A 10,342-nucleotide genomic window follows, 5' to 3' on the forward strand; every position below is an offset into this window, starting at 1 on the left:
TGTAATTGCGTATGATGTCTGCTACAGGTTAATTTCTCTTCTATGCAATATTAAAGACTATCCACATTGTGCACGTTTCTTCATTAAGAACACTTCTCTGCATTTTGCACGTTTCTTTGATAAGAACACTTTGCCTGTGCAGGGTTAAAAACTAACATTTCTTTATACATTTATTTTATTATAATAATTAATTTGAATTATTTATATATAATGGGTGTTATATAAAATATAAATAAATTGTTTATTATAACAATAATGTTCAGATATTTTTAGAAGAGAGAAAAGGTTTTTCATTGATCAACCTATCCCATGCAACACACATGGAATAACTATTGTTTTTTTTTTCTCGGTAAAAAGGCTAATCTATTAAATATGTACAGAGTTCAAAATTACATCAGGTGAAACCAGTATGCTTTTGCCCTCAATGGGCACCAGACAGAGACAAAAACTAAGACTGACAGAAACCAAGACATAGTCCCCCATAGCAAGCCCTCGTAGGGGTAGTAAATTGAAATTCCAAGACTGCCCATAGACGGTGGCCCTCGCAGGGGCTTTAGACAAAAAGGTGCTAACCAAATCTTCCCGCGCAGGGGAAACAGTAACTGCTCTCGTCATTAACACAAAAAAATTCAACAGCTATAACATCCCAAAAAACACTGACTGAACAGACAACAAACCAGAAAACGGTGACTGGACCTGGAGCGACCTGGTGAAGCATGAGCGCTGGCGCGGTTATTCATTCGGCTCATCCGGTTGCTCTTCCACAATTGGGCACCACCCGTAGTAATCCGGCTCAGCTTCAGTAGGAGAGGTCGCTTCCTCTTCCCCAATTACCGCGTTTGGAGCATTCTGGGAATGCTTGGATTTTTCCTCGACGGTAACCCGACCCTTTTCTTCCTGCTCCAACTCAGCTGTCGGAGCCTGCTCTGCTTCCCCAGGGTAGTCCTGCATCCCTTGCTCCCGAGCGTCTATGGGGTCATCGGCCTCAGGAGGATTCTCAATGAACAGAATGGAAACATGCGCACTGATTCTTGGGTTTATCGTTGAGCTGGTGAAATTGAAGATGGTGGAGCCAAAAGCTGGCAAGGTGGTCGAGCTAGAAGCCCCAGCATCCATGTGTTGGCCTGAGTGTAGGGGAGTGGCTCCAATGGAGCTTGCTAGATTGCAGTGGCAACAATTCCCAGCATCATCCCTTTCAGGTCTGCGCGAACCCCCTCCTCTGGATGAGCCTCGACGGCTCAGCATCCACTGTCGGGGTCTCACCATAGTGGGAGGAGACTTCCAGCAAACTGCCAAGTGAACCAGACTATCAATTGCAAGAACCAGCCTCGTGATGGTCCCGTCCGTCTGAGAAGGGACTGCTTCGACGACAGAGAGGCCAGCCGAATGCAACACGACCCACATTCCCTGCTCCAGTCCAGTTTTATTGTCCTCATCCTCACCAACCCTGCTCGGGAACCCATCCACCATTACTGCTGCTTTGCTCTGAATCGAGCGCACTCTTCGGGCATTTACTGTCCCAGGTCCCGTCGTCTTAAACCTGGTTTTTCCTATCCAACTGCTCGCAGGGGGTGCCACATGATGCCTGAGGGATGGCATGTGGCTAGCCTCTAACTCCCGTCCCATCACCCTAATCACCCGCATCCGGGGGAGTTTCCTCCTTTTGGACCAGTTGAGAGCATTCTTCGGCTTCCTCATGCGGTAATATAGCATTCAGTTGTCCTGTGATTAGAGAGTGATTACCTCCCACTCCAACATTGGCCATGAAGTCCGCTATCTTGTTACCCTCCCTCTTTGTATGAGTAAAGGTGATAGCTTTGTTGCTATGAAGCTTATGTTCTATTGCCTCCAGACGTGCCTCTAACCTCCAGCTGGTTGCTATTTTTTTGGCTTGCGATCCATTTAGGATTTTTTTGGCCATATTGATGAGGATCTGGGAGTCTCCTTCAACCTCCAGAGGGTAGAGGTTGAGCTCCCCAGCAAGCTGGAGACCCTGCCATAACCCTTCCAATTCAGCTGAGTTGTTGGTGTCCCAACCAATGCTTCCATAGTAGAGTGTCGTGGGAGTCCCTTCATGATTCCTGATTATTCCCCCAAAGCCTGCTAACCCAGGATTCCCCTTTGAGGCTCCATCAAAGTTGAGTTTGAAAGTGTGCTTTGGCGGAGGCTTCCATTCGACTTGTTTATCATCGCTGGCTGCAAGGGGGTTCTGCTGGTGCATCTGATCTGCCAATTGTCCATAATAGCTTTCTCATTGGCTAGGGAAGGCCAATCCTCCTCCTTCCAGGGTCTTAGCATCATAGTTTCTTGGATATTTTTGCAAAGCATATGCCAGATATTGTCCATCGAAGAGCGTTGGCTTTTGAAAATGCGTTTGTTTCGCTCCTTCCATATACTCCATAGGATTAGCCCAGGAATCAATCGCCAAAGATGATTGAGGATGTTGCTCTTATACGGGTCCTTTTGCCACTGTCATATGGAATTCGTAATTTCATCTTCAAGTCTGCATCGCTTTTGACATCGAAAGCTTGCTTTCTCCCATAGCTGGTTGGCGAGAGGACAAGAGTCTAGCAAATGTTGGAGTGTTTCCTCATGGGCACAACAGTTGAAGCAGATGGAGGGTCTGTGGAAATTTCTTCTTCGGAGCTTGTCCCAAGTAAGGATTCTCTTATGCCCTACCAACCAGAGAAAGTGGCAGATCTTGGGCCAAGAGCCTGAGTTCCATATTTGGCCCCAGATCGGGTCCTGAGGAGCAGAGTCATTGCAAATTATTTTATATGCTTCAGACGTGGTGAACGCTCCTTTTGGTAGATATCCCCATCTTAGGATATCTTCCCTTTCGTCACACCTGATTTTTCTTTTGTTGAGCTTCGTTTCCAAAGCTGTGGATGTCTGGCGATTATCATTTGTGAGGATTTGGTTGCCTGGTTTCCAGGTTCGGTATCCTTTCTCCACTTCCTGGGTCCAAAATTGCCTAATTTTGACTTGCTGTGTTTCCTCCTCCATATTATGTAGAGGCTGGTTCAGAGCATTGCTGAGGGTGGGCATTTGATTCCATGCGTCCGTCCAGAATCTAGCATTATTGCCATTTCTTACCTCCCAGAAACTGTGCTGCTGGATCATCTTATAATGTTCCTTGGCAGCATTCCATATTAACGAACCTTTGTCACTGGGTTCCAATCTAATAAGCTCTTCCTGGGGTCGTTGGTTAGCATACTTTGCTGTCCATAAAGTGACCCACGGCTTGCCTGCATTGGTGAGCCATTGCCACCAGATCTTGGCTCCCATGATGGCATTGCTGTGCTCCGGATCCCTTAGTCCAATCCCTCCCTTTCCCTTTGGCTTGCATACTGTGCTCCATTTTACCAGAGCCCACTTGCGATTGGTTGCATTGCTCCCCCAAAGGAAATCTCTCTGAATTTTCCTTAGTCTTTTTAGGACCCATTTTGGCGCTGCCAAGATGGAGAAAAGGTACAACAGCATAGCTTGAAGAATGGCTTTAATAAGTATCGCCCGGCTGACAAGGTTCAAGGTTCTGTGAGTCCATTGATTGAGACGAGATTCAAGTTTTTCAATTAAATTGTGCCAAGAGGAGTGAGTGATGGCTGAGGTAGTGAGGGGAGCTCCAAGATACTTAGAGAGCAGGGTGGCCATGGGGAATCCCAGGATGCGGACTATGGCCGAATTGACTACCGGGGGAGTGTTGAAGAAGAAAATATGTGATTTGGAGCAGTTGATGCTGGTCCCTGAGGCTTCTGAAAAATCAGTGAGCACTGCTTTGAAAATTGAGGCTTCTTGAACAGATGGGTACCCAAACAGCATCGTGTCATCAACAAATTGCTGATGGGAAGAAGCTGGCAGGTGGTGAATGGAGATACCCTTAAGCTGGTGCGTGTGGAGGGCATTCTTAATGTGACGTCCCAGGCCCTCAGCCATCAAAACAAAGAGGAAGGGGGAGAGTGGGTCACCTTGCCTGATACCTTGGGAGGGGGAGAAAGGGCGAGAGGGGATCCCATTTACTAGGATGGAGAAGCTAGAAGAGGAGATAAGGCTCATAACCCAGCAAACCCAAGTGGGGCTTAATCCAAAAGCAGATAACATTTGATGAATATAATTCCAACTAATTTTGTCGAAAGCCTTGGAAAGATCCAGTTTAAGGAGCATACCTGCCTGCTTTGAATGCTTGAGAGTTTGGGTAATCTCATGTGTGTGGATGATTCCATCTAAAATCTGTCTTCCTTCCACATAACCTGATTGTTCCGGCGAGATGAGCATGGGCAGGATGGGCTTTAGCCTGTTTGCGATGACTTTAGAGATGACCTTGTATATAACATTGCATAGTGCTATTGGCCGGAATTTGTCCGGTTTGAGCGCATCCTCTTCTTTTGGAATCAGGGCTATGAAGGTGGTGTTGAGCGAGGGAAGCAGCCAATGAGCAACTCTCGACTCCTCCACCACCTCCCAGACTTCCAGATTTATCAAATCCCAGAACTTGTGAAAGAAAGTAGTGGTAAAACCATCCAGGCCGAGAGCTTTTCCATCTTTAAGCTGAGTCATTGCATTGTCCACTTCCTGCATTTGAATTGGGCTAAGGAGGAGTTCATTATGCTCCTCTGTGATTAATTTTGGTATATTGCAGGTAATTCTTTCAATTGCCGGATGTCTGTTGATGTCAGGTTCTTGGTGGACCTGCTTAAAGTGTTCGAGGAGTGTCTTCTCAATTTCCTCATGTTGCTCCACCTTTTCTCCTCCTGGTTTTTGAATGTAAGGGATATTGTTGCCCATTCTGCGTTGCACTGTTGTTCTGTGGAAAAATTTGGTATTTCTTTCTCCCTCTTTGAGCCATCTGATTCTTGATTTCTGTTTCTAGTATATCTCCTCCTGCTTTCTTCTTTCTTCACGCTGATTGTGGATGCTCTGTTTCTGTTCGAGGGTTCTCTCGGTATGCCCGCATGTACTTATTTCTCTTTGCAGTTCCTCCAGGGCTTTTTGAAGATCATCTTGCGCCTTGAATATGTTTCCAAAGGTCTCTCTGTTCCATCTCTTGAGACAGAGCTTTAGATGTTTGAGTTTCTATTGAAACTGAAACATTTTGGATCCTTCTTGTGGGCGGAAGGAGGTCCATGTGGAGTTGAAGAAGTCTCTAAGAGAGGGATGAGTGAACCAAAACTCCTCAAAGCAGAAAGGTCTTCGCGTTTTATTGCCTGGATGTTGCCATTGAAGGGCAACCGGCCAATGATCAGAGCCAGAGTGAGGTAGAATGGTCGCCGCGAAATCCCCCCCTAAGTGGATCGAGTTATCTGATATGAGGAAGCGATCTAGCTTGGAGGCTATTTGATGAGGGCCTGCTCTGCGATTACTCCACGTAAAAGTACCATTGCAAAACTGTAAGTCTATTAAGGATGCATTCTGAATAAAGTTTTTGAAGTAGGTGTTTTCCTGCTCCAGCTTGTTTCTGCCGCCAATCTTCTCCTCTAATTTTGTGATCATGTTAAAGTCCCCTCCCGCAATCCACAGAGGGTGCCTTCGATTAGCGTTAAGGACTTCTAAGGTGTGGAGGAGAGCAATCTTTTCCTTTGCTTCCTGAGGGAAGTCAACATTCGAGAGATTCCCATGAATATTTGTGCCGACTATGTGGAAGGTAGCCTTTATGAGATTGTGTGAAGCATGGAAGTCCGACAGAGTGAGTGCTTGAGAGTTCCATGCAATGGCTAATCCCCCTAAAGCGCCCGATGCATCTACAACAACTGATTGACATCCTGGCCATGCTTTGGAGAAGATTCTTTCCAAAGTTGTGCTATTACATTTTGTTTCTTGGAAAAAACAAATTTGTGGCTTTTCCATTTTTATCATATTTTTAAGCATTCTGAGTTTTCCTGGGCCGTTGAGCCCCCTGAGGTTCCATGAAATGAGCTTCATGATTCACTATTGGGGGAGGGCTTGTAGTACTTTGTAAGCTTAGCATACTTACCGGAGTCTACCAGAATCTTCCCGAGCGCTATTGTTCTTTGGAGGTCTGTTCTTCTTCCCGTTTTTTGGAGTCTTTTGGGGTTTGGCTAAGATCCCAGTGACTTCCTGGCTGGATGCCAAGCTGATTTTGATAATAGGCCCTGGAAATGACCATTTCCAGTTTGTCTAGCTGTAGTTCTGGGATGCTTTCATATGCTTTCTTCTTGCATGCTGCTTCTAGTTCGAGTATGTCTAAACCATATAGATCTATACTTTCCGGCTCTTCCTCCATTTGTTGCACCTGATTGTCTTCTTCTGTGGGAATATCTGGATCCTGGGCGGGGCCTGAGGATCCATCAACCTCCATTTCGTTATCTTTGTCCTGTTGCTTCTCTTTGCTCTCCAAGTTGAGGGCTGGGGGATCTTTAGAGGGAGGGGTTTTGGATGGATGGGCCTCGGGAGGTGGCTGTGAAGAGGAAGAGGGGTGGTCAGAACTTGGAGGAGGGGAGGTAATATGCTCGTCCGAGATATTAGCCAGGATTCCAAAGCTGTTCCTGACTGCATGGTCAGGGGCTGTATTCGATTTGGGTTTCTTCCCTGTGGGTGGTTTTTTATGCGCTCTCTTGCGAGTTGGGGCTTTGGAGAAGCCATCATTGGGCTGTGAATCAGAGGGTGAGGGGGCTTTATCTTGAACATTCAGGGGGAAATCTCTAAATAGATGCCCTATGGCATGGCATTTACGGCAGCGAAACGGAACATGTTCATAGTCTAAAGGCTGGATCCACTCATAATCACGGTGAGAGAGACTTACCGATTCCGGCAGGGCTTTGTCTAGGTGCATGAAGACGCATAAGCGGGTGTAGGATGTAAATCTTCGGAGTTTCGTTTCTTCAGCAGTCCTTATATATTCCCCTAAGCCATTTCCTATGTTTTTCAGAATGTTCTCATCCCAGTATTCATCTGGTAATCTGTAAAGTCTTATCCAGACTGGTGCCCATGTAAGATCCTCCTGATCTGGGTTGAATCTGGGACCCCAATCCCGCAGGTATAGGCCCGATGAGTTGAAGAAATAAGGACCCTCAACCAGGATTCTGTATTTGTCTTCCAGGCAGAAAAAGATTGCTGTGAAGAATCCTTTTGGGCCTAACTGCAGAGTCACATCTCCCTTAGGTTTCCACTTCGCTGCAATCCAACTGTAGAGGGCTTTCTCCGTCGGCCAAAACCCTATGAACTTCCCAATGAGTGCATGGTCCGTCATGTATTGGATTCGTGCTTCTATTATTTCCCCCGGCAGTTCGATTCTGGGTCGATCTGTAGCTATTGGTTTGCATGTGGTTGAAGAGACCCTCTGAGTACCCTCTGTTGGGGTTGGCTTCACATTCTCTCCATTTACCTTATCTTTCAGATGCTCTTTTCCTTTGCGCTCATTCTAGCGCAAGATTTCTGGATTGATGTCGTTCTCATGGATTGATCCAAAACGGATTGATCTCTCATTGTGGTGCTGTACTTCGTGTACGTTGGGGGAGGTTGCAGAAGCCCCCCCCTGGGGGTCGCCCATGTGTCCTGCGCCCTTTTCCTCCTTTGTTTTGAAAAACCTGCGCAGGTAGTCAAGTCCTTGTTGGTTGTCTGCACCGAGTAGTCTGTGCCGTCTGAGCACAATGCAGAACCCTAGCCGTAATCTCCAGAGCTCCCGTCGCCTTCAGCAAGACCCCTTTGAACTATTGTTAGCTTTCATCTTTATGGAAAATTACTCTATACTCAAGCACTCTAAGATGAGAGACTTTGCTTTTTGGCTTTTCTACTATGCATGGGATTTACCTCTGCCACATGTGGGGAAATTCCTTTAGTCATTAGTGAGTGAGGGGATTGAATTAGGTGGCAAAGATACAAGCATGTGGCATAAATTGTGGGCTTCCTTTCTGGTTTGGGAAATGGCTTTTTTTCATGCCATGGATTGGCATGCACAAAAATTATAGGAGACCTAGCTTCAGAGATTGGGGTTCTTCATCTCATGCACTGAACGTTGACTAATGGCGGGGGGGGAAATCCTAGGGATAACATTCGACGCGTCTCGTGGACCACTCACAGTAACCACGACAATACGTGTTGTAGGAGCGAGAGGCATCAACCATCAAATAGCTCTCATGAATATGCAATTGCAAGTCTCGTGGGTCAGTTAGCATTGCATAATTCTCTACATGTCTAATTCCTTTGGTTTTTTCAATACCTTCACTATTTTTTCTTTTATTTGGTGGGTGTTGGCCTATGATTCTCTAAGCTAAGCAAGGGGTGAGTTGTGGATTTTGTATAACACCCATTATATATAAATAAAATCCACAACTCACCCTTTTGTGGATTTTGTAGTTGAGGCAATGGACTTTTGCTATGCCATGGATTGGCACACATAGGAAATATGGGAGACCTGGCTTCAGAGATTGGCGTTCTTCAGCTCATGCACTAGACGTTGAGCAACGGTAAGGGGAAAATCCTAGGGAAAGCATTGGACACATCTCCCGGGTAGCTGACGGCAACCACACCAACAAATGTTGTAGGAGTGGGAGGCATCAACCATAATGTAGCTCTCATGACTATGAAGTTGCAGGTCTAGTGGGTCAGTAAACATTGTGTAATTCTATATATGTTCAATTCCTTCATTGTTTTTTCTTTTATTTGGTGGATATTGGCTTGCAATTCTCTAAGCTAAGCAGGGGTGAGTTGTGGATCGAATGATGTTCACTCCTGGTGGTTGTTGGACCCTCCAAAAGTATTTTATCTACCCTCCCTCATGAATGGTATTCAATTAGAAACTATCATACCTCTCTCGCAATACGAACCTCCTTGGATTTTACATTTATTTAGCATTCTCATTTTTAATCCCTCGGGTTTCTGGGTGTTTTGGGAGAAAATTCTATCGTGGCCATCATTTATCTAGTGCAGTATGCACCGAGATTGAATGCATTGTCGCCATGGGTCTAGGGGAAAGGGTCCTCAATGTTGACCTCGAGCTCAAGACCAAGCCCAAGGCATCACAACCATTTTCTAGTCTGCCACTCTTCTAGAGATTCAAGAGGAAATCTACCAACTTGAAGCTCAGATCACTAGTCACGAGCAAGCCTACTCTAACTCAAAAATTCATGTAGAGGTAACCAATTAGGTTCATAACCCAAGAAATGCCAGGGGAAGATGGAGCCAATACCTAAACTCCATCACCCTTCATTAGTTGATGAAGACACACCTAGGTAGATGAAGGAGAAACATGAATATCGTAATGATACAATCTCTTCTCTGAACGAAATCAAGCATGTGCAATGTTACTAGTGCTCATCTCTTTGCTAGGTTATATGCTTGGTTTGCTCACCTTGAAATCCATATACGATGTGAATTGAAACTCCCTACACAAGCTAGAACAAGCACTTCATTTGACTCTTCATATTATGATTCACCACTTGGTAGTTGTCTTTTACTTTTTGTAGTTCAATCTATATTAGTTGTCATAAATTTCTTAGTGCTAATTGCTATTAATTCATATTATGTGAAATCTTTTCCATGATCAAGAGATTTGATTTCCCTTGAATTAAATTATGACCATATAACATAAACAATACTATCTTTTAATATTTTATAGACATTTTTTGAAGCAATACGACATAATTTAAAAAAAAAAAAACCGTTCTCTATATAAAAATTGATATACTATATATAAATTTAATTTAAACTTTTAAATAATTTAAATGAAGATATTTCCTTCATCATTACATTTTTACAAACCATTTTTAAATAAATTCTATTTGACTAATTAATAATAATATATAGATATTTTATAAAGCATTCATTATTATTATAATTATGTAATGATGTCTGACCAAGAATCGAATAACTTGAAAATGAGGTAAAATTTAAGTAATAAATTAGTCTAATTAATATAACAAATCGAATGAAACGTTTTTTTACATAAATATGGGAAGGAAATTGGAAAAGGGAAGAAAATAATTAACAAGAAGCGAATCGCATTAAATTATTTTAAAACAAACGCATTAAATTATTTTAAAACTTATAATTAATATATTTAAGTTGATTAAAAGAAATTGCAATAAAGATAAATTATTTACTTTAAGATTTATAATTAATATATTTAAGTTTATAAAATGAAATTGCAATAAAAATAAATTAAAAAAATATTAATTTATTATTTTTGTTATTTGAATTAATTGATATAAAAAATTGTATATAATTAAAAATAAATAAATAAATATATCATATTATAAACAAGTGCTATATGATAGCTATTTTTTTGTTGGTTAATTTAAATATAGGTAAATTAAAGTGAAGAACAATAAAACAACTATGTTACCTTGGTAATGAGAACTGTGAAGCAAATTATTGGTTATCGTAG

At 43.2% G+C, this 10,342-nt stretch overlaps 1 protein-coding gene across 1 annotated transcript; it reads right to left on the reverse strand.

Annotated features, from left to right (window-relative positions):
- Positions 1–5,073: 5,073 nt before the first annotated feature.
- On the reverse strand, positions 5,074–7,207 carry LOC149189271 (uncharacterized). Its single transcript, XM_089410172.1, has 3 exons — positions 6,223–7,207; positions 5,972–6,110; positions 5,074–5,797 (listed from the first exon to the last, which is right to left on the reverse strand). The coding sequence occupies exons 1-3, from the start codon at positions 7,205–7,207 to the stop codon at positions 5,074–5,076; spliced, it is 1,848 nt and encodes a 615-aa protein (XP_089266298.1).
- Positions 7,208–10,342: the final 3,135 nt, after the last annotated feature.

The sequence above is a fragment of the Pinus tabuliformis genome, chromosome 3_1 (assembly GCF_031772625.1).
Source record: "Pinus tabuliformis cultivar Carrire ecotype Pingquan chromosome 3_1, CPIR1, whole genome shotgun sequence".
NCBI lineage: Eukaryota > Viridiplantae > Streptophyta > Pinopsida > Pinales > Pinaceae > Pinus > Pinus tabuliformis.